The sequence below is a fragment of the Cololabis saira genome, chromosome 17 (genome assembly GCF_033807715.1).
Source record: "Cololabis saira isolate AMF1-May2022 chromosome 17, fColSai1.1, whole genome shotgun sequence".
Lineage (NCBI taxonomy): Eukaryota > Metazoa > Chordata > Actinopteri > Beloniformes > Belonidae > Cololabis > Cololabis saira.
The window spans coordinates 22,577,757-22,603,252 of record NC_084603.1 but is presented as its reverse complement, the minus strand read 5'-3'; the positions used below and the strand labels follow the sequence as shown (position 1 = coordinate 22,603,252).

General features: G+C 37.1%; 1 protein-coding gene across 2 annotated transcripts; it reads left to right on the top strand.

The window, feature by feature from the left end:
- Positions 1-208: 208 nt before the first annotated feature.
- LOC133463525 (phosphatidylcholine:ceramide cholinephosphotransferase 1-like) lies at positions 209-19,364 on the top strand. Of its 2 annotated transcripts, XM_061745100.1 has the most exons (5): positions 266-333; positions 11,492-11,595; positions 16,361-17,233; positions 17,325-17,442; positions 18,464-19,364. In XM_061745100.1, exons 3-5 carry the CDS (start codon positions 16,620-16,622, stop codon positions 18,719-18,721), a joined length of 990 nt encoding a protein of 329 aa, XP_061601084.1. In that variant the 5' UTR covers positions 266-333; positions 11,492-11,595; positions 16,361-16,619; the 3' UTR covers positions 18,722-19,364. The 2 variants fall into 2 exon arrangements, with proteins under 2 accessions (XP_061601085.1, XP_061601084.1); XM_061745101.1 differs by lacking the exon at positions 11,492-11,595 and having other exon boundaries at positions 209-333.
- Positions 19,365-25,496: the final 6,132 nt, after the last annotated feature.

The following is a 25,496-nucleotide window of genomic DNA, read 5'->3' as shown; positions in this document are numbered from 1 at the left end:
TTTTGTTTATATGTCTCTTGTTCATGATACCTCCCACAATGTTCTATTTTCTTATATTATAGTTCCTCTACTAGCAGTTTATATAAAATATGTTTTTCTTGTTTATAAATTGTGTTCAATAAAAAAAAAAGTTTTCTGTTTAGCATGAATCTTTCCGACACTCGTCGTGGTGCGTGAAGGCAGCACCGATGACGGGTTCAGGGAACTCCCCGCTCGCTGAGCCACAAACCGCCTGCGAAGAAAACACCGGACTACTGAAGGGAAGTCTTGCCACATTGGGGAGATATTAACAGCTACATTTTTAAAAAGCCACGCCCAAACTTCGATATCAAGGTAAGTACGTTATATTTATGTATGTATACTATCTCTTTGCAGAAAGCTTACCTAGCTGTCCCCCTGATTCCCTCAGCCTTGGTTAACACTGAAGTCGTGCAGAGATTCTCAAATAGTTAACGAGTTACCTCTGCTGTATCACACACAGCTGCATTATACAACTTCTCTCGCCTCTCGCCTAAAGATCACATTTAAAACATCACGTTTTGGTTTCACTGCCAATATAGCTTGAGCTAACAAACGCTCCTCATTGGCCTTGGGCTGCAACATTTTAATCAGCTGCAGAGAAAACATCGTTACAGTTAATCCCGATTCAACGTGACCCAAAGAGAGGGAGAGAAACAGAGAGACGGGAGAGCGATTTACCGCCACGGCGTTATTATTCTAACCAAAACTCCAGAGCAGATTAACATGTTGCTTTAAATCACACACGCGATTATTTCGTAGCAAAGCCAGAAGCCTGAATTATGACTCTGCGTTAAATCGACGCAGAGCCTACGCCGTAGGTTACGGCGTAGGGTTACGCGGCGACGCGCACCGTTCGCCGTAACCTGTGCGTTGATTTAACGCGGAAGCATAAATCAGCCTCAGAGTCGTGAAATGAAAACATGAGCAGCAGCCGTGGCGGCTAACCAGCTAGCTCACTCACGTCCTGGAGACGACACCTCGGCTGGCTATTTTTAGAGAGACTATAAGCTCTTAAACCACCAAATTCAGCCACTGACAAGTGTGTGAATTGTGAATAAAAAACATTGTTACCGTCACATAGAGGTGATGTTCACTATGGGTTTAATGCCACGCTATCTCACAGGTGTGCCTGTACAGTTGAGTATAATAATAATAATGCACCGATTCTACTACCAATGCGTGATAAATAAGTACCTACAGTCAAAATTACATAAGAATAAAGCCTAATAAAGAAATTTGATTTATTTTCATTGACTGATAGTTTGATTAAATCTGTAAGTAGCCTAGTGTCAGAATAATCGAACTTGTCTTTTCTCGATTTTAGATGCCTTATTTGTTATTCTTGAGTGTTTTTAACATTTGTTTTTGTACTATAAATTGGATTTGGCATCCCAAGCCTGGATAGATTCATGTTTCTATTGTGTCCTGTCTCACAAATTTTTTGGCGTGAAATTAGAAATTGGCTATCTTTAAAAATGAAAGACATTCCAAAATTAGAAATCTCTAATATTAACCGATATATCAAAGTATCTTTTATTTTAAGTCTCTTCTGAAATGTCAATGCTATTTGCTTTAAAATGCCTACTGTTCCTTTGTTATTAACTTTACTTGTCTATCTTATTTTTTGTTTATATGTCTCTTGTTCATGATACCTCCCACAATGTTCTATTTTCTTATATTATATTTCCTCTACTAGCAGTTTGTAAAAACCGTAAATTGGATTTAGCATCCCAAGCCTGGATAGATTGAAAGTGTTATGTCAAAAAGGACATTCAATGTAAAAACCCTTGTCAGAATGATGAATTGATGATCCTCTGGATAAGTTGAGGCATATACTGTATATAGCATGTATACACATGGTGTCTGTAGTTTTTAACTGTTTTGTGTTTGCAAGGTTAATTGTTTTCTCAAACTGTTAACATTTGGATGTTTTTCATATATCATTTTATTTTCATTTAGATCAGGGGTGTCCAAAGTCGGTCCTCGAGGGCCGCAGTCCTGCATGTTTTAGTTGTTTCCCTGCATCAACACACCTGATTCTAATTAACGGTCGTCACCACCTTGTCATCAAAGTCTGGATAGTTCTGTTGATGACCAAGCTCCTTGTATCACGGTTTGATAAAAAAGGGACACATCTAAAACATGTAGGACACCGGCCCTCGAGGACCGACTTTGGACACCCCTGATTTAAATGCTTTTAATTTTGAGTTTAAGAGAAAAGACAAAAAGTGAGGAACTGAAAACAGTATTTATTGAAGTACAACCTAGTCTTTATATATATTTTTTTGTTAAATAGTAGAGGATGTTAGAAAATAGAGAAGTGACAAGTAATTTGTATTTATAAGTTCCTTTTAAAAGTAAACCATGTGCTAGTGAAATAGTAAACATTTGTTTTTGTTTGGCTCATCTTTTCAGGGCCACATTTGCTTTTCTCTTTTCATTGCCTTCAAGCTAGGATAATCTGTGTAAGTACAATTTTCCACAAACAGTTATGGACTTATGGAAACAACCCTTCCTCTTTTAAAGAGGCAAGGGAGTATGGTCACAGATGTGATTTAGTCACTGGAAAAAATAAGTTCATAGCAATGCTGCGTGTGCCTTCAAAGATCCATTGATGCCACAAAGACATCACTTGCAAGCTGCCATAGACAGACCAGCCAAGAGCGACAGTTATTGAGATAAACAGGGGGGTGTCTGTGGAAAGGAAATGGTGAGAAAGCAGCTCTTCACAGGCACAAACAGTATGTGACTGCAGTCAGTGTCAAGAGGGCGAAATGTTAAATGGGTTTATTGTTGTCACTGTATCCAGCCTTGTTGCAGAGGAAGCCGTGTTGCCAACGCAAATCATGTCAGTCTCCCACCAAGCAAAGGGGTGCATTTGACAATGCACAGCACCAGTTTCGGTCTTCAGATGGAAACAGTGAGCTCTCTGTAGGTGCCGCTAAAAGCTACAATTTATCCCTGAAAAAGAAAAGAAACAGTCAGTTGACAACCACTGTGTTGACCAAACAGTTGCTTAGTCACATCACTCACTTCCTCCGGCCTGGAAAAAAAGAAAATTACTCAAGAAAGTAGATGAATTTTATCTTTACCTTCTTAGTCACACTTCTTGCTCTTGCAAGGCTGCTGATTGCATTCATAAAGTATAGATTTACTCAAGAGATGGCCCCAGTCATGGCTCGCTGGCTCCCACCCTGACTGTTTTGCATGCTTTCCTGATCCAACACACCTGATTGAAATTATTATGAGATTTTTTTCAGAACTCGGAAAGGTGACATGTTGAGATGGTAGTGGTACAGTAATTGAAATCAGTTGTTGGAGCGTTGAAACACATCAGACTTACAGAGCAACAGGCAATGCTGCTTTGACTGTATATCTCTGAGCAACCAGTTATTTTTCTCAGAAATGGCAATCTGTAAAATGTTGCCTGGCAGCTTTGACTCAGTAGAGAAAGCAGGTTGGCTACATGTATGCCAGCCCTTCATTCCATATGCAAAAGTGTCCCGGGGGAAAAGACTGAATCCCACAAGTGCCCATTGTGTGTGAGCGTGTGTGCTGTGTACAAATGGGTTCTATGTAGAGGATAATAACAAAGCGCTATAGTTATATATTATTTATCGGTGACTGGAGTTACCTTTAACATTTGTGAACTTGTGGACATTTCAGTTGTTGAGAGAAGGGAACTAACAGCAAAGACATACAAGTTAGCCATCAGGGGGGAAAGATGCATATAGAGGCTCATCAAAATTCAGAGATTTGGAGAAAGAAACAGCAGAAAACAGCTTTTAACTAAAAGACAAACTGAAAGGGTCAGCACATTTGAAGTGTTAAATCTTCAAAACACCTTGTTTGTGACCTAAACACCACACAAGTGAGCAATATGTTCCCGCACTTTTTAATTAACATTGGTTGGATAATATGATGAACTGAGCTAGATTTTACATATTCACCTAATAAAATACATCTGACTTCCTTTTATGGGGTAATATGCTCAGTTTGATGCAGATGCACACCCTTCATGGTCCCTTCATGGTCCCTTCATGGTCCCTTCATGGTCCCTTCATGGTCCCTTCATGGGTTGATACTGAGTCATTCCTTCCCGCTGATGCTTTTTGGAAACACAGAACAAGGGTTTTAATTGAAGTGAAGATTTGATGGTATCTGTTGGTTTCCTGAGGTTTTCATGAATTTGGATTAGAAGTGATTAAATTAAATCAGGCCGCATTGAACTTATTTACTTTTTGTGAAAATCAATTTAGATGAGTTTTGATGTGAATTAGTGCTATTCAAGTAAATTGAATTGAGATCTTTTTTTCACTGTTCTACTCTTCTGCTGTATCTTTTGAATGTCCCCTCTCTGTACATAGGTTTTTTTTTTCTTTTAAAACCCCTTTGATTTTGGTTTGGATACTGTGTAGTTGAGCTGAAATTATACTCAAAGATTGTTTAAACTGCGAATAAGTTTGCCTGACAAAGACTTGCAAACATCTGTGAGATTAGAAGACCCCCCACCCATTGAATTATCCTTGGCTTCTACTTAATTAAATTACATACAAAAATGTAGATTCTGAAACTAATACACATTTGATGCAGGAAGTGGATAGTGGCATGATCATAAAATGACTTAACACACATGCACGCGTGTTCCTTTGTGCTCTGTTATTATACTCCTTCTATTAGTCTTGTGCTTTGTTTTAATTTTTGTTGTCACTGATCGTTTTTACGATAGATTACACTGTCTGTTATCATTCAATCACAGGCTTTCAGAAAAAAGGCTATGGAGTGGTTTCAATTTTGTTTTTACCATAATTAGGAACACGTGTGGCTTTTCTGCTCCTCACATGATGTCCCAGTTTCCTGTGGCCTACAACAGCTTTTCCAGATCAATGGAAGTAGTGCCCTGGTATAGCCCATTTCATGCATTTTTGGAAGGAAGTCATCATGCCACAATATGAGTTATAATTATTTTAACATTGGAACAGGCGTTTGGTGAGGGGTGACGTGTTCTGTGCTGGAATAAATAAATAAATACAAATTATTTTTTCAATGGATTTTCCGTAATCTATGTGAATTGATCATGTGTGTATTTAAGAGTCTGTATTATACCGGATTAAGCAGGAACATGATAGGTTTGTTTTTCACAGTGGTGATGTGTGGGTGTATTGTTAAGGAAAGTAGTACAAGCTGCTTCTGTTACAGCCAGATTCTCATCGGTCCTCATTATTGTTTAACCTGCTTAAATGTGATAAGGTACTTCCCTGTTGTTGTTGTTGTTGTTTCCAGTAAAGCTGCAACTAGTAAATTGTTTTCATGCGTTCAACTTGTGCTGTTCCGAGGCGTTTGCGATACATGGACGTAAAGGTACAGGAACGCTGCAGCATTTCAGCAGTAAACCAAACACCATGTAGCTTTAACTGATATAGATCCCTTCTTGACCTAAATTTCTTTGATTAAAATCAGCCTAATTTAAATGGTGAATTCAATGTGGTGCTATATTGAGGGAGGAGAGTTAAGCTTTGGTCAAGGACAGTGTTGGTTTTAGAGGGAACAAAACAAAGCTCTATTGGTAGGAAGGGTTGAATCCGAAAAGTCCTCTGAGAGGTGATATCTTTGCTGGCAGGAATTGCCCAATTGTTTTGTGTTCTTCCATTATCGGCACTATATTTGACCAGGTAGAAAAATGTTCTTAATTTGTTTTTTCCTTGTATTGAAATTTAAAACATTACAAACAAACAGAACTTCACTATGAATTACTTTCACTTTGATGGCCCTAGGGGGTGTCAGTCTGTTCAGGAGTATTTAATTCCTTAAATACTCCTGTTAAACTTGATCTAAGAAGCCTGTGTTGTCTCTGGTTGCAGCTAGAAACATGAATCGTTGCTCAGAGCCATTATTTCCTGAGGCAATGAGTGACCACTCGTTGACCACAAAAACCTCAGCCAAAAGTTGAATGTTGAGACTTAAAAAAGTAAATTGAAAGACTGCTCTCATGACATAAATAAATAAATAGATACTTTGTCATTGTGCATAGGTGCCCTGTATCTCTACCAGAGCAGAGAAGCGCAGTTGAAATAGAAACCATACAAATATTGGAAGGCTAATGTAATGCTTACAATAAATACAAAAATTAAGAAATAGTTATATAAAACTCCAATGCCAAAAAATATGGGATGCTGTGTAAATTGTAAATCAAGTAGAATACATTGATTTGCACATCTCATAAACCCATATTTTTATTCTAAATAGCTGCATAGTAACACATGTCATTTTTTTTTTTAAACCATTGTATAGCATCTTTTCTTCTTATAAAAAGTGTCTCTAAATGTGTTGGAAGTGAGGAGACCAGATGCTGGAGTTTTAGGTAAGGAATGTTTTCTCATTCTTATCATATCATCAGATTTCCAAAAAGAATTTCCAATTTTGGTTCATCTGACCGCAGAACAGTTTTCTATTTTGCCTCAGAGCGTTTTAAAAGAGCTTTGACCCAGAGAAGAAGATTGCATTTCTGGAATTGTGTCCACATATGACTTCTTCTTTTGCATGATAGAACTGTAATCTGCATTTATGAATTGTGTGCCAAAGTTTGCTCACAGAACTTTGGAATCATTGCTTAGTCCATGTAGTGATTTCCAGTCAAAATCCTGTCTGTTTTAAAGCAGAGCCTGAGGGCCTGGAGAGGATGAGCTTCCAGTTCTTCTGATGATTCCTTCTGATTCTCTGGATCTTTTGATAATATTATTCTCGACAGATGAAGGGTATTGTTGCACATTGATGAATCTCTGGCCATCTTTACATCTGAAATGCACCTTTTATATTCAGTCATCTTACTCACCTGTTGCCAATTAACCTAATTAGTCCCCAGACAGTATCCCAGTTGTTTTTCATTTGTGCCCATTTCTTTTCCAGCCGTTTTTTGGCCCCATTCCAACTTTTTTCAGATGTGTTGCTGCCGTTAAATTAAAAGTGAGCTAATATTTTCCATGAAATGGCAAAATGTCTCACTTTCAATATCTGTTCCATTGAGAATAAAATATGGGTTTATGAGATTTGCAGATCTTTGCATTTAGTTTTTATTTATATTTTAACACAGCTTCCCAACTTTTTTTGAAGTTGTCCATGCCAGTAAATGCACTGCCTGAGTTGGCAGTTTATTAATATGGCATTGAGCAGTTATGCATTTAATTAGTAATGCTGCAACGAAGAACGTTCCATGAAAACAGCTAGACAGCTAGACAACATACGACACACTGTTTGGGGAATATGTAAGCGGGTTGCTTTTTTCTTTTATTTATTTATCTTTGAAGGTGTTACGCAAACAGCCTATCCAAGTATTAAAAACCTTACTACACATACACAAACTTAATAATAGCACATTATTATGATTTAATCATGGAATGATAGCAGAGTGAATGAGATTTTGGGCTGCAATTTCATTTTGCTCATTTTTGTGAACTGGATGGGAAAGAAGAGAGAAAAGCATTGGGTCAGAGCACAGACAAGGGGCTGACTGATAAGAGAAAAGAGGAGTCATTGTAAAGACATTATCAGATAAGTCAGAGTTAAGACACTGTCATAGTTCAGTGCGTTAGAAACATTCGATGCACCTGTGGAATCACTAGAGCAGGCTCCTATCATCTTGATCATTCTTTCAGGTATTGAGTCAGTGCAAGATGTACAGTGTTGATGGCCTGTGTCAGATCGTTGCTGATGGTCTGCTTAGTATTTTGAAGCTCCAGCGCACCTCCGTCTTCTATTCCTTGAGATGTGGAGATGAGTAACAACTATCAGTCGCATTTCCATTATACCTTTTCCAAAAGATAAAGATAGCTTGGTGTTTCCATTGAAATGTGTTTTTCTTTTTATGAGGGTAACTCTCAGTATTGCAGTAACTGTATCTCATTCTGTACAACTTCTCTTCTTTCTTTAATCTTTTTAATTAAAATTGATAAATCTTACAGTAAAACATGACTGTGTTTTAGCTGAACAATCCAATAATGATTTAATTTCTGCAGTCTCGAGACAGGCTTCAGTTTTGCCTCTGCACCCATGCAAGGACGTGTTATATTTTTACTTTTATAGTCTTATTTTCTCCTCATAAAAGTATAAGATAGGAAATCCAAGATTTTTTTTTTACCTTGAGATTTTGAATAAACATTTAAAGTCTCCATAATTTTATGTTGATAAACGTTTTCTGTAAATTGCTCCAGAAGTTTTTTGAAACAGTTTGTTGCAGATTGGTGAATCTCTGGCCATCTTTACTCTGTAATGCACCTTTTATGCTCAGTCATTTGTGCTAATTTCTTTTCCAGCCGTTTGTTGTCCCCATTCCAACTTTTTCAGATGTGTTGCCATTTAAATAAAAGTAAGTTCAAAAACATTAACTTGGAACTTAGGATAGCTCAAAAGCTCGTTATCAAAAGTCAAATATTATTGTAACTCAACAAAACAATTGTCTAGCTGTAATTTGATGCATGTGGAAATCCATGTTTAAACAGACATCGGATTCAATTCTATTAAACAATGTTGCTGATAAACTCTTGACGTTTTATATTCCGCTCTTGATATGTGGTTTTATAGGCCAAAAAGTAAACATCCCTTTTCTCCTGTAGGCTCATTTGAGACATAAATCTCTGCGGAAGCAGGAATTACAAAAATCACAGTGCTATGGAGGCCCACAGCTATGATATGGTAATTCATACTAGGTGGAGATTTTAGATTACCTTTTAATTGCAAAGTGATGCATAGTCCAAACATCAAACAGCCAGACTAAAGGTTGTATATCTCTGCTCGCAATTCATTTTAAGGCAGTCACAATCTGTAATCTGGGCTCATGGGTCCCAATTCTCCCCCTCCAGTTGCTCCTTTTGATCAGCCTGCAGATTGTTCTATCAGATTGTGGTGGTTAAGAGTGATAGAATCTGGTCAGAAGGACGTTTAAGCTAAATTTTAGATCATAAATATTCAGCAATTTTGATATTTACATCTACAGTATATATGCGGAGAGTTTTGGCCACAAAAGACCATGCTCTGTAGATTGATTTATGGAATGGAATGTTACCCAATAAGAAAATTAGCTGATGAAAATTGATTTAATCAAGTAGTCTTAAAGAGAATATTTTCAAAAAACCTGAGATACTTCAAAATTTTCTTGTAAGATTAACACACTATCATATGTGATGTTCGTGTATTAACTCAGCTTTTCCCTTGTCTTCAAGACTTTCATTCACTAAAACATGTTTTACCCTCTTTTCCTTTTCTTTTAAAGGGAATTTTAAAATTGGGAAAAAAAAGTCCACACATTAGTAAACTTACATCTTTGTGTCGATGGTCTGCCGTATTTATTTACATTGACGTTTGAGTTGCATTTGAATTAGATGTTGTGCTATCTTCCCAAATGGGCCTCTGTTATTATTATCATTTGTGGCTGCATTTTGAAAATCGTTTAGACATTTGAAAGTCTTTTAGTCCGTGCCAACCTTTAGATGGTCATAACAGGAATATATAGAGTTAAATTGTAACCATATTATCTTTTGTTCCAACCAAGGCCCAGTTATGTAAATATTGACCTCACATCTACAGGGGTGTTTTCATACCTGTTGTAAAGGGATACAGGTGAGACCGTGCAATTCATCCATTGTTAGTTTGTCACAGGAGAAAAAAGAAATCCTGTAAAGGGATATTACTTTTTCAAAAACGGCACAAAGAAAAGAACAACAGGTTTCGAATGGATAGGCAGAAGACAAAAAGTGATTTCCCGTCTAGAAAAGTTTATTAGGGTACTACTATCATATTAGTTTGGGTTTTATGTAGCAGACTTTGATTATTGGTTGTTATGTTATGAACATTTTTGCAAATGTATCAGATGCAGACATCTAGGTAAATGCAACATGAGCTGGAAAATATGAGAGGTAGTCAGTAAACCGATTTGCAGGACTGATCTGTTGACCTTTTTAGAGTTTCTGGTCTAACTGATATTGATATTAATTCTCAGCTGAAGCACCAGTGGAGAAGGAAAAAAAAGCACCATGTGACTCTTGCTACCATGTAAAGTTTGAACTAAGAATAAAAAACAAGACATGTAAGTCAAAGAGTTTTTTTATTTTTAGCATACACCTTAAGCTGTTAATGATAGATTAAACAATTATTTGTTTTTTATGTCCCTACTATGGAAGAGAAAAGAAAATACTTTGACAGCTTGTTATCTTTGGCCCTTTAGCTCAAAAATTGACTGAAGTGGTTAAACAGTTCTAGAAAATGTTGCAAAACCCTGACAGTCTTTCCAGAGTGCTTTATTTGCCTTTATACTGTTGTAACTCATGCTTTTGACAGAAAGCTCATATTGTGATGGTTGACACACGTCTATATATGGGACTTAAAAACCAAAGACAAACAGAGTGACAAAGTTGACTTATTTGTCAATTCTGTTTCTGTATGTTTGTATGATTTCTTTTTTAATGGCCCTCTAAAGTTTGAGCTACACTCATTTTATTTATTGAGGAAATATCAAGGTTATCATATGTTCTTAAAAGCACGCACATATATATATATATATATATATATATATATATATATATATATATATATATATATATATATATATATACTGTATGTATATATATATATATACTGTATGTATATATAAAAAGTGTGTGCGTATGCAAAACTTTCTTCTTTAAACATGACAACTGATGTCAATGTTGACTGATCAAGTGGAATCACATTTTAATTTGCTTCACAAAGCTCTCCTTGTTGCTCACTACAACCATGAAGCTGAGGCACAGGCATGTTGTTGTGAAAATCCCTCTTTATTGCTGCTTCAGGACAGGGCTGTTCAGTGATTCTTTAGAGTCATACTGTGTTTTGTATAAATAAGCTACATGTTCTAGTCATTGAAACAAGATAAGTAAGGTCAATGCAGGACAGGTCTGCTAGGTTCATGATCCTATTTGTGCATTTATGCTTCTTCATAAACATTCACATGTTTAATTTCAAACATATCTTTTATTATACTACTAACTATTTGACAAAGACCATTCAATTCACTGGGAAATTTCAGCTTTAAAAAAAAAATGTCCTTTTGACCAATGATAAAGTTGAAGGGATGTACTGCATAAGAGGAAACGGTTGCGCAATCATTGACTGAAACGAAGATTTAGGTGTCGATAGGTCATAGCTCCAAATTGGGAGGTAAGAACCGGTTTTATTTCTGACTGAGATCAGAGTGGTTGAGATAAGGAGAGTTGAGAAAAGTAGAGTTTCAGTTTAAGTCAGTTGTTGAAATATCTTAACAGGTCTTGGTATCAGTTTTTGTTTGATCGTTCTGAACTGACTCTTAACATCTTTCTTTTTTTTAAAAGGCTGCTCCAAGCAGTTTTAAATAAATCATTTGGTCCCTCTTTTTTTCTGGCTAAACTTGGGCTGAGGATAGTCTGTTTATATTACTGTCAGCGTGACATATAGTTGTTTCTAGGTGGGATCTTTTCAGCGGATGTCATGTGCTAAACCAGTGAGTCTACTTCCCCTCCCCTCAGCCCCGCCAAACTCACAGCAGGAAAGAAAAACTTAGAAGATAGAGTAAGTGGTAAAGTTTTATTCTTCCCTTAACACTGTTCTTGCTTATCACTTATTCGTAGCCCAACAGACCAGTGCATTACCCATTGAACTAATTTGCTTAAAAATACACTCCTGTTTTGCTTGAACAAAGCTGCACGTAATCTTACCTCTTGGTTTGTAATACTAAATGTAGGTCTGACTGTAAAAGAGAAAATGGGGGCTTTTATGTTCAGACTCCTTTGTTCAGTCAAGTGCTTCAATTCTTCTTTCCTTTTTGGTGTGTTATTTCATAACTTTAAGAACCTTTGGTGGCCTGTTTTTCTGTGGTGTTTACATGCCAACACTATTGCTGTGAAGTCCTGTCTAGGCTACTTTTTGTAATTACTTTGACAGAAAGTGTTCTTAAAGTCTGCAGTTTGACATCTAGTGGTCCAAAATACTTGATACTTGAAATGATGATATGGTAACATGGATGTCTTGATTATTTTTTTTTGCGAGTTAAATTCTGCAGTTTTTGGGAAACCAAAACATTTGTATTCTTCTTCTTCTTAAAGTAAAAAAACAAACAAACTTTGTATGCAGTAGATTTTAGTTCATAGAGAGTTTGAATTGACATTTTAAAAGGAATAAAAAAAAGATAATTAGAATTGTCCGGGCTTGCCAAGTGTGTGAAGTTTCATACTATTTAAACAGTATTAATGACATGTCCAAAAGCCATACTCGGAGCTATATACACTAGGGATGGGCGGTATGGACTAAAAAATGTATCACGATAATTTCTGGCATTTATCTCTAACGATAAAAATGACGATAAAAAAAATACCAATTCAACTCCACTTTTTAACTATAAATCTATCACCACATTCAGTCTTTGGAGCCCCCAAATCACTGCTCTAAAAGAATACTAAATACTACTAAACTACGATCTTTCTTTTTCTTTCTTCTCTCTCTCTCTCTCTCTCTCTCTCTCTCTCTCTCTCTCTCTCTCTCTCTCTCTCTCTCTCTTGCTCCTTCACATACATTGTGCGTGGATTTAACGCAGAACCATAAATCAGCTTTACACAAAAACGTCATCAACGGGAATTTATCATTTTTACCGCGAGATGACAAATTTTTACCGTGGGGAATTTTTTTGACGGTATATCGTGAACGGTAAAATATCGCCCATTCTTAATATACACGTACAACCTGTCATCGCTGCAGAGTTAAAATGCACAAGAATATCTGATAACTGAAGCTGATGATGTTTACAGATTTAAAAAATAAACGGACCAAAGTCTATAGACAACTGATTAATTACAGCTGAGGCATGACAGATCTGAACACCCGGGGGATGATATGTCATGGCGAATCTGGATGTATAATATAGCTAGCACAAGTCTTCAAATGGGGTGAGAGTGACTCGTAAGTAACTTGAATCTGTACATATTGTGCATCTGAGAAATATGGTATAAGGTAGGGATGGGCGGTATGGACTAAAAAATGTATCACGATAATTTCTGGCATTTATCCCGATAACGATATAAATGATGATAAAAAAAATACCAATTCAACTCCACCTTTGTAACTATAAATCTATCTCACTCTCAGATCCACCATGTTTGTTACACAAAAACGTCATCAACGGGAATTTATCTTTCTTTCTTTCTTTCTTTCTTTCTTTCTTTCTTTCTTTCTTTCTTTCTTTCTTTCTTTCTTTCTTTCTTTCTTTCTTTCTTTCTTTCTTTCTTTCTTTCTTTCTTTCTTTCTTTCTTTCTTTCTTTCTTTCTTTCTTTCTTTCTTTCTTTCTTTCTTTCTTTCTTTCTTTCTTTCTTTCTTTCTTTCTTTCTTCCTTCTCCCCTTTCCATCCTTCCTTCTTCCCTCCCTCTTTTCTCCCTTCCTTCCTCCTTTCCTTGTTTTCTCCCTTCCTTCCTTCCTTCACGTACGTTGTGCGTGGATTTAACGCAGAACCATAAATCAGCTTTACACAAAAACGGGAATTTATCGTTTTTACCACAAGATGACAAATTCTTATCGTGAGGAATTTTTTTGACTGTATATCGTGAACGGTAAAATATCACCCATTCCTAGTATAACGTATAATCTCAACAACCGATTTGCATATACATTCCAATTAAGGAAACTATCAAAATATATATATATTTTTTCATCTAGTTTTCATTTACTATGAAAAATGAATATCAAAGTATTTGAACCACATGGAATGACATGGCTTTGTTGAAGAGAAAAATAATATTTCCTATATAGCAGGGATGAGGAACCCTGGTCCGAGAGCCGCAGTCTGGCATGTGTTAGCTGTTTCCCTGCTTCATCACACCCTGATCAAAAGGACTGTGTCATTAACACACTTGTGCAGACCTTTATGACAAGCTGATGACGACCATTACCTGGAATCACGTGTGGTGACGCAAGGAGACGTCTAAAACATGCAGGACTGCGGCTCTCGAGGACCCGGGTTCCCTGGCCCGGCTATATAGTATTGTAACCAATCAGTCTGGGAATGCATCAGTTTGTCTGTTGAAGGCCAGATACACAGTTCTTATGTTCAAATACAGTCTCCTTTATTGAATTTCTTTGTTTTCTCTGACTATTCATTTGAGGCGTTAGATTTCTTTGGAGCAGCAAGCGTTAAGCTGATTCATGGACCAAAGGTCGTCAGCACACAGCTGACTCAGTGACAGATAATCTCTGATTTGTCTCAGTTATGAGCTGTTAGCAGCCGTCTGATGTAAGTCCTACTTGTCACAGCAAGTTTTTTTTTTTTTTTTTTTTTTTTTATCTCTACCGAATACTGTTCATCTTTGCACCCATATTGTGTTCAGGTACATTGCTGTTCCTGCTGGTGGTGTCACGTAACTGACGTAATAAGGAGCTTCCTGTTTTACTCTGCTTGCAAGCCATATGCTTGTTTTCGTACTTGTTCTACAGTGTTTGTATGTTGCATTATAATCATGGGGTTAGTAGTGAAAAATACTCACTAGACCACAGCAAGAATAAATCTAATGTTGTTGTCAGAGTTTCAGACAATTCAGTATCCAGCCTGTTTATTTGATCTTACATCACTGCCCTAAATAAAAAGGCATTTGAGCAGAGATGAGATGATAGCAACGAAGTGATGATTTGGTCCTGCCAACTCTCCAGCCTGCCAGTGTATTTAGCTGCCGTTAGCCTGAGCTGAGCTGGCTGTGCTGGGGCATGCCTGCTGGCTCGTTGCCCTTTTGACAGGGGTGGGGCTGACTCAGTGCTCAGCTTTGACCTTCACTTTGATTCATGAGTTTCTCCTAGCAGTCTGTTTCCCTCCCATCCTCCCAATTTCCTCCTCTCCATGTAGATCGCAGCCCTGCCTGCTGCTTCACATCATTCCCTCCCCTCCACCAAAAGCATGAGCAGGGCCCCTCGTGTCCACCACCGACATTGCTAACTTTAAACAAACAGATGATAAGTTGCAGATGTCTGGGTTCATCTGCTAGTTTTTGGCGCTTGTCTGAAGTTTGGATAAGAGAGTGCACTCTCGAAAGTAAAGTAAAGTTATTATTTGTGGAAAAAAATGGTTAGATTTCCTCCCTTCACATATTTGTTTGAGAGATGAATTGATTGAATGATGAAAAAGTTACTTGGATTTCTTGTTTTGATGGCTTGGCTGCAGCAAGAAGAAAAACCTGCGGATCTATTTAGATGCGTCAATGCTTCTGTTGTTATGAATGCTTTAGAATAAAGGGATACTTAAAAATGGCTTGATGCAGATATTGACTATTTCCTGTTTGAGAGTGTGCTTAAGTGGTTCCATCACATTTTCAGCTGTAGAGTAGGTAATGCAACCTGTCCCGTGTGTGTTTTTAATATTCAGAGTATGCATTCAGACTTCCCAGGTCTACCCATACATCTGGTACAAAGGTATACCCAGTAAAGCTCCGGAAAATAGCCTTCATAACATAATGATAGTGCTGTTCGATTAATCGATTTTAAATCGTAATCGCGATTATGTAATTAGAACGATGTTAAAATGTGAAAATCGTAAAATCGATTTTTCACTTTTTTTTTTTTATTTATTTATTTATTTTTAACCTTGTCTGCACACATATTAATGATTGATGGAAATACCTCTCAATACCTGCAACAAGTGCCCCATCGGAGAGGCTCTTTAGTGTAGGAGGGGGCGTTGTAACATGCCACCGGGCATCCCTCAGGCCAGATGCCGTAGACCGGCTCGTGTTCCTTGCAAAAAACTTGCAAATGTGAATAGCAAATGTAATGACTGACATTACACACCTCTACCTCCTTCATGGGTTGCATTATTATTTAGCATGCAAAGACCCAGTTTAGTTTAATTAGAAAATGTCTTGTTTTATTTAATTGGAAATATAACTTACTGTATGTTTGCAAGTGCTGATTTGCTGATTTTTTTTTTTCAGAGATAAAACTTTATATTTTATTATATTTTTTAAAACTTTTTTTCAACTTATTTTACAGAGTTTTGCACTTTATTCATTCATTTTTGGTTTAATAAGAGCAAAGTTTGCACTTAAAGCCCAATGGGGCAAATGTTCAATAAAAAAACAGCATATTTGAAATCATTTCTTTGCCTTTTGTCAATTCACAAAATAATCGTAATCGAAAATCGGATTTTGAAAGAAAAAAATCGAGATTTTATTTTTGGGCAAAATCGAACAGCCCTACATAATGAACATATTTATCTGTCATCTACTGCATAGGAGAATAATATTTAAGTGAATGTGATTGTTGTCACTGCATTCTAATACACAGTATTTTCTTCTCCCTATATTAGGGGTGCAGAGTCTCGAAAAAGCTGATGAGGTGAAGACAATCTGTGGTTGACCAGTCATCTGTTTGCTCTGACGTTGAGGGACCCTGCTGCATTCCTTCCTTTCTTCCCTTCATCATATTAGCAGGACTCTGGACTCGGTTTGGATCTTAAGATGCACCATGTGCCCTAACTGTAGACGTCTTACTGCTGCCCCATAGACAGCCGGTCCTCTTGTGAACCTTCTAGTCTGAGGACCCTTCTAACCCTCAATATTGCCAAGATGAAGAAGGTAGTGGTATGGTCTGCCGAGGATGTTTCTAACTGGCTGAGCAAAGAGGGGATGCAAGATTACATGGATGCTCTCCGTCAGACAGACGGGCCTGCTCTACTTAGGCTCAGTAAAGCAGATTTCCAGGAGCCTCCCCTCTCCTGGGTGTCGTCTGATGGTGGACAGCAGCTGTTGGAGCGACTGGAGACTCTTCGGATAGAGACCCACATTGAGGCTCACAAAAATGGTCATGCAAATGGACACATCTCTGGGGTACCCAATGGAACTAGTAAGCCTCAGAGGAATGGCATATTGATGAGAAAGGACTTCAAGGAGGAAATGACCCAGATTCAGATGCCTCCGATTGAAGCTACGCGCTCATCGTTTCCTACAGAGTGGGGGAAGACAGGCATAGCATTTTTCTATGCAGTAGTTTGCTTTGTCACCACCAGTATTGTCATATCAGTGGTCCATGAAAGAGTGCCGCCAAAGGAGCACACCCCCCCATTGCCTGATAAATTCTTCGACCTATTCGACAGGGTGGAGTGGGCCTTCTCAATCTGTGAGATTAATGGCATGTTGCTGGTGGGACTCTGGCTGATACAGTGGCTTCTCCTCAAGCACAGGTATGGTCATTGTGTTGTATTTAGGTGTGGCCATTACCAAGCTAGTTTTGGGTAAAAAAGTACATTTAAATCTTCTTGTTTTTCTCTTCAGGTCAATAATAGGCAGGAGATTCTTTTTCATTGTGGGAACCCTCTATCTGTACCGGTGTATTACCATGTACATCACTACCCTGCCTGTTCCTGGGATGCACTTTCAGTGCGCTCCAAAGGTACTTGGTTTCTGTTCTTAGGATGAGATTTGCCAAATGGGTATAATGACAACTGATTATGAGTCATTTTGCATTTCTTTGTGAGGAAAATTGTTTGTTTTTAGAATATTGAAGAATATTATTTTACATTAGTGATATTAGCATATTATCGTGAAAATAAATGGCTTCTTTCATTTTCATTTAACTATTTAATTGTGCAATTTGTGCAATTTGCTTGGCAGAGTTCATGGGATTCAAGTCATTCTTTCTGAAGTGCTGTCATTTGCAAAAACCTGAATAGATAAAAAAAAAATAATTAAGCAACACTTTCTCAGAAACGCTAATAGAATTAGTTCATGCTGCTTGAGCTTTTAATAATTATAGGGTGGAGTGAAGAATAAGATCCTTGCTTTTAAAACAAACTTTGTGTTGCTGTTCAGAGATCTGAAGCACTTATTCCATTATTCAAGGAAATAACCACGTCATACCACACCCATATTTGTTGCTGGTCTCCAAGGAATATTACACCACTTCCTTTTGTGCAACAGCAACACATAGTTCGGAAGTCTGTGGAAAGATTCCATCCATACTAAGGTTTTATAACGTTATGTTATATAATTTATTTATTGACTGAAATGTCCCCACAGCTTTATTGCTTGGCAAGTGTTGAAAATTCATTAATTTAACATTTTTTATAGTTCAAAACTTCACCTACATTTGCTTATACTTTTGTTTTTTTTTAGTTGTAAATGCAGAATTTAACTTGTAAAGTATTTTACAGTGTATTACAATCTTTTCTTAAGTAAACCACCGGGATAGCTCTTAAGTCTGCCGTTGATCCCTCACTGAGAGCACCTTGCTGCTTATGTAAACAAACAATTGGTTTTGAAAGAGAGAAGTTGTACTTTAAACAATAGAAAGGAAAAATAGATCACTTTCTTTTACATCTGGTGCTTTCTCTTTCGCTTACTAGGCAATAGTAATATCTTTGATTTTGAACCATACTTTAAAGGTGACGTATGACTGTCTGTCTTTGTTTCAGCTTCTTGGGAACTGGGAAGCACAGATGAGGAGAATAATGAAAATGATTGCTGGTGGGGGTCTATCTATCACAGGGTCCCACACCATGTGTGGAGACTATCTGTATAGTGGCCACACGGTCATGCTAACACTCACATACCTCTTCATCAAAGAATGTAAGTTCCACACTGTCTATACATTAGTCAAAGTAAGACTGAACCTAAAGTTTCAACTGTCAGAATCAGGAATTCCTCTCATATTTGCTTATGTGTGCAGATAGCTTTAACTGCCACATTTGTCTTATGTGGTTATCATGCTTCAATTCTAGGACAGTTCACTGGCTCCTAACATGTGGTGCGTAGATACAATAGTTTGGTTACAACAGATACTTGTGGTTTTTGGTGCCATGTGTATATAAGTGGTTCTGGTGTGGCTTTCTTTTGGGAACACATCTTGAAAATATTACGAAATAACGATTCCAAAGTGGCGAGGAAGTATTACCAAAAAAAAAAAAACCTGTTCCAGTATATGAAGGCATTACAATTATGCATAACTTTCAGCAAGCTGTCTTATTTTATCTGGTTTACACACTCATTTAGTTCACCACTAAGTCGGCTTGTGGGTGACAGTTGAAGCATATTAACCCGTTTCTCATTTTTTATGGCGTTAAAAAAAAAAGTTTCAATTCTATGCTCCATTGCACAACAGTTCTTAATCTAGTTGGGCAATAAACCTGAAACAGCACTGACATCTAGTGGTAAAGAGGAGAAAAGCTCTGAGTAATATTCCTGCTCAAACGCCACATTGTGCCACCACACAGATGTTTCCACCAGAGGTGGGTAGAGTAGCCAACAATTGTACTCAAGTAAAAGTACTGTTACTTCAGAATAATATGACTCAAGTAGAAGTAAAAAGTAGTCATCCAAATAATTACTTGAGTAAAAGTAAAAAAGTACTTGGTGAAAAAACTACTCAAGTACTGAGTAACTGTTGAGTAACGTCTGATTTATTTTTTTTTAACACAATCATTCAAACAGACAAAATTACAAAATAATAATCTTCAGTCAAATTAAATCAATAAAATAATAAAATAAATTAAAATTAATAAAAAATAGCTTAAATTAAAATAATCTTAAAGTAAATTCCAGTACTTTAATAAATAATAAAATAAAAGAATAACAGAATAAAAAAATAAATTAAGCACAAGTAGCACAAAATTTCAAGCCTTTGTACTTTTCTTTTTTAACCAGGCAGAACTAGAACAACATGAACTCATAGAAACTCTGTGTGTGTTTGAGTCTGTGTAAATGTGACAAAACATGCAAAAACAAACATTTCCCCAAAGAATCACTCATTGATGATGAGATTGATGTGTACGTGGATAAAAGGGATAAAAGAAAAGTAACAGCTCAACGTAGCCTAATGTAGCGGAGTAAGAGTAACAGTTTCTTCTTCACAAATCTACTCAAGTAAAAGTAAAAAGTATAAACTACTCCTAAAAGTACAAAATTTCCCAAAACGTACTCAAATAATGTAACGGAGTAAATGTACCTCGTTACTACCCACCTCTGGTTTCCACCATACAATTAGTTGGTCATTTAGCCATGTCAGTGTGCTAACAGCAATAGCGGATCCAATTTACAAATTGTTAATACTTTTCTTTTGATTGTCAGATTCTCCAAGCGCTTTTGGTGGTACCACTGCTCTGCTGGACCTTGAGTGCCATTGGAATTTTCTGCATCCTTTTGGCCCACGACCATTATACTGTAGATGTGGTTGTGGCATATTTTATCACCACACGTCTCTTCTGGTGGTACCACTCTATGGCCACCAGCAGGTAAGTGTCCATGTTGCTCTTCCGGATTTCTTAATAATAAGTTAATAGACTTAAACAGAACAAAGAAAGATTAGCAAGTTCTACCTTAGGAAAACATGGAGGTTAAATTGCTTTTATGACACTAAGATGTATTCTTGTTTGGTGTCTTGATCTCTTGCAGCCTCATTTTTTCTTTTATCATTACTTTTTTTCAGCTCAATTCAAAAATATTTTATAAATACCTAAAGGTAAATAAATTAGATCAGTTAATTAATTCTTGGGTCTCTATACCCCTCTTCCACAAACGTGAAACTGGTGGCTGGTGCTGAGTTCTGTGTAACCTTTTACACAGTTTGACTTTTTAGATGGGATGTGGTGGGTGCAGCCCTCTGATCTGGAGCCCATCATTGTCTACGTAACTCGCAGCACAAAGGCGTTTCAACACTATCGGGCTGAGTGCAGTTCAATGCATGCCTGCCATTTGTGTGACCAACTGAAGAAAAAAAAAAAAGGTTAATTTAGGACACAGTGTGCCGTGGCAACACCTTAACACATCCTACTACAGATAATCTGACGGGAGCATAAAGCAGTGAAGGGGAAGCTGATTTTGACTGTCACTCTTTCAAGAGCTGTATAGTGTGAGTATAAAGACAAACTCATGTCACAAATAGGAAGGCTTTGAGGTGTTATTTAAAAATTATAGAAGTTTAATTTTTTTCTACTTTCACAAATGATCTTTTGACTTGATCATTTGTCCCAGCAGCTCCAAATAGTGCAGTTGTGTGATTCTCCAGCAGACTGCCATAAGTGAAAACATCAGTGTGCAGCTGCAGCTCCTGCAAGAGTCTGAAACTGTCCGAGCTCTGCCTACATGTTTAGGGTTTTCATGGACTCCCGCCCTCATCTTCTGGTAGCTCATCTCTTCCTTGTCATCAGTACATCTGAAGTCAGAGCTTTCTTTCAGTCACAAACAGAAAGATGCAGCATCTACCAATCCGTGCAACTTAAAAGGCTATCAGTATTGGCTAACCACTTCCTGAAAAGGTTTTTGGTTGACTATGAAGTAGTGCCTTTAATGAAAGTTAATTGCGTCAGTGGGCCCTACTCTTCGTTCCTATGTGAAAGGTCTTTCAGGGCCGCTAAAGAGCTACCCTACCAGTCAAAAAGTCCAAATGAATGGGTCCAAATGTGTCCAGAAGTTTTGACTGGAGGTGTATGTCATTACATCGCAACATTTCCTATGACACTTAATCTCCATTTAGTGTACTCTGAATTCTGTAGAGGTCCATGAGTCTGAGATGTCACTGATTTGTGTTTTCCTTCAAAACCATTGTCTTAATATCACCATACAGCCTTTATAAAGGTTGTTGCTGACAACGTTGGTTTTTGTGAGCCGCTGCTGTTTTGATTTCGATATGCATTCTTTGTTGATTCCATTTCATCAGCTTCTTCTCTACTTATTTTGATATGGATGTGACTTAATAATGACTGATTTCATGATAATCCACCCCTTTGTGCCAATGTGAGGTAGCCCAGCAAAGTTATGGTGGCAGAGTAGACACTAGGTTTCCTGGCTCTAAACAAGATGTTGAAAAGCCAATTGGCACAGATTCTGAACCGGCAGTGGAACAGCTTTGATGGAGACAGCTTATTGGTCGCCTCTGCCGTCATGTCCACTGTAGCTCTGTGAGCTAGTTTATTGTTGTGACCTTAGTGCCATATGTAGAATGGTAATCCAAAGATACTTTGGCTGTCTTTTGATTTTTTTTCTTCCAATGGTAGGACAGGAGACACAAGAACTAATTAATGAAAGTAAATAAATGTTCCTTCAAATGAAATTGAAACTAATGTTTTGACATGTGGGAAAAAGAACCAACATTTTTTTTTTTTTTAGTTGCTGTTTTTAAGATGCATACAAGTTCCCTGGCATTATTTTAAAGTTGCCATAGTGAACTCAGCAATAGCTTAACCGGTATGGACTAAAAAATGTATCACGATCATTTTCTGGCATGTATCCCCGATAAGGATAAAGAATGACGATTAAAAAAAAATACCAATTCAACTCCACCTTTGTAACTATAAATCTATCACCACATTCAGTCTCTGGAGCCAAATCACTGCTGTAAAAGATACTAAATGCTACTAAACCTCATCAATAGGTTATTGTTCTTTCTTTCTTTCTTTCTTTCTTTCTTTCTTCTTCTTTCTTTCTTTCTTTCTTCTTTCTTTCTTTCTTTCTTTTCTTTCTTTCTTTCTTTCTTTCTTTCTTTCTTTCTTTCTTTCTTTCTTTCTTTCTTTCTTTCTTTCTTTCTTTCTTTCTTTTCTTTCTTTTCTTTCTCTTTCTTTCTTTCTTTTCTTTCTTTCTTTCTTTTCTTTCTTTCTTTCTTTCTTTCAGGCCTCATGTCCTTTCTTTCTTTCTTTCTTTCAGGCTCATGTCTTTCTTTCTTTCTTTCTTTCAGGCTCATGTCTTTCTTTCTTTCTTTCTTTCAGGCTCATGTCTTTCTTTCTTTCTTTCTTCAGGCTCATGTCTTTCTTCCTTCCTTCCTTCCTTCCTTCCTTCCTTCCTTCCTTCCTTCCTTCCTTCACGTACGTTGTGCGTCGATTTAACATAGAACCATAAATCAGGCTTTACACAAAAACGTCATCAACGGGAATTTATCGTTTTTACCGCAAGATGACAAATTCTTACCCTGGGGAATTTTTTTGACGGTATATCGTGAACGGTAAATATCGCCCATCCCTATTAACCACAATACAATTTTTTTTTCTACAACTTTCAAAAGAAAGCACAACTAATATAATGTGAAATGATATCAAATATGTCCAAACAAACATCAGCTGGTGTCTTTTGCTTTCGGTGACCTCACCTAAGCAAGGTGTCTGTCTTTGTGTTTCAGTCGCTGAAGCAAACGTCGCAGAGTAACCCGTTCTCGCGGGTGTGGTGGTACAGACTGTTCCAGTATTTTGAAGAGAACGTGAACGGCACAGTCCCTCGGAATTATCAGCTGCCGTTCTCTTGGCGATCGTTTGCCATGGAACCCCGGTGTGAGATACACCAGACTAGACAGCCTGTGACCCCCGCCAAGGTTAAGCAGGTGACGACGGCAACTGCAATGATTACTATTTATGCTCATGGACTGTTCAATGTAGCGCTGTCCTTTCACTTCTACTAACAGACACATCCTGTCCAATTGGGTAACACTGTGACCCATATAATTTTTTTTTTTTTTTCCTAAATCCTCTCCTCCGTTAATCTCCTTTGGTAGTGTTTGTGAACATGGCGCACTACTTGTTTTAGTTTCCTCCTTGTAGGTTGCACATTCTCTGCTTTTTGTAGCAGTTCTATGAAGAATTTCAGCTAATTTGTAAATTTAACATTTTTGGTCAGAATACTGTACTTGCCTCTCAGCAGAAAAGCTTCATTCATGTTATCATGTTCTTAGATTTCTAGCGCAGTTACGTTCAGGCAGAAGCTTATTGAGAACCAAAATGCCATAAGAAGTCCCCCACCCCCCCCACCCAATTTTTATATCAACTTTTTCTAACTGTCCTTGCTAAAAATGCATCACAAGGTGCAAAAAAAAATATTTTTTCTAAATATGTCAAACTTTATTTTTCAAAAACCAAATGATGTCCAACAAAAGATTTTTTAGATTTTTATCATTTTCAAGATGGATAACTGAGAGCATAAGAATCTTATGTGGTATACATTAATCCAGTGCCTTTTTAGCTTGATTGTAAACCAGTTCAAGTATTACATGTTTTGTGTCTCTGTGCCGCTATATGGTCTCTGTCCCTTGAATGTATAAAACAACTATGCCAGCTTTAACAGAAGATTGGTCTTCCCCAAATTACGTGCAGTCAGTGAAATGTCCTGTTTGTTAATCGATACTTTTGAATGGTAATTGGATTACTTGGTTTATGCTGTTCGAAATGGAAAAAAAGACTGTTAATTATAGCTTTCTTTTGGTCTTTTTTTTTTAATGTCTGCAACAATTCCTGTTTTACTAGTCAGTTTTCAAGAAATGCCAACCATGTTCAAAGCCAAACCCCTGATACATTGGAGATTTGTTAGTTTTACTTTCCTCAAACAAAGTTACATTAAATAATCGCTGCCCAATTGGGCATTTGATTTTTAAAAAACTGCCCCCAAAGTGCAGTTGAGATTTGTTATTTTGTTTTTGAACATGTTTTGTGCATCGTTGCAGCATCTCCGTTTCTGGAGAACTGCCCTCTTGTTCCCCCACATGGAGTCCCAGTTTGAAATCAAACTATTGCTTCGTCCTAAAATCTTTTTGGTGACGACATGTAGAGTGAAAAGTTAAAAGTGGAGGAACTTCGAAACTTCAGTTTCTGAACATATCTGCGATGAATGTGGGGAACTAGCTGAATGCCAAGATTGCATGGAGCTGGTGGTTTATTTGGCCATAAATGTGCAAACATTTTTTTTCCATGAATGTGAAAATGCATTGAAATAACTGAATTATGTAATGTTTATTTTTTGTTTTTCTTTGTATAAGCCACTGAACTGTAAGGAACATTACATAAGTATTATCATAGTTTTTGTATAGGGGAATACTTGATTTTGTAAAACCTTTCATTTCAGATGAAGTTCGGTTGCTCTGATGAAGAAGTGCACTAATCTTTAGCTCAGACAAATTTCAAATAGATCATAGTGACGATATGATTAACTTCTTTCAACTGTCAGATATCGAACTTATGAGGCCAATCGTTTCCAATGCCATGTGGAAGTTTTGATGTTTGAGGATGATTACAGTGCAACCTCATCCTGACTCCTGTAGCATTGCCCAATCATTTAATTTTTACTGAGAACCTTTTCTCAGCTTTTAAGAGCACAGCAAGTTCCTCACAAATTGCCTCATTTTAATTTGAGACACTGTTTGGTCTGTTTTTTTCGAGATAATAATAATGATAATGGTTGTCTTATAATTTGCCAGTTAAGTTTATTTTTATGTTTGTGTCTCTAAGGAATCCAAGTTGGCCATCTTGTATCTGTGTAAACCTCTCACCCATTGTCTTTTTGTGTGTGTGCGTGTGTGTGTGCGTGCGTGTGTGTGTGTGTAAATCAGAAATTTGTAAGATATGCTAAATCATTCTACTTGTGATGTTTTTGAATAAAAAAATTTGACTATGATATATTTGATTTAGCATTAGTTGCTTTCTTCGTGTTAAACACATTTGTGATGTTTTTACTCCACATTCATGTCAAGTCATTGCG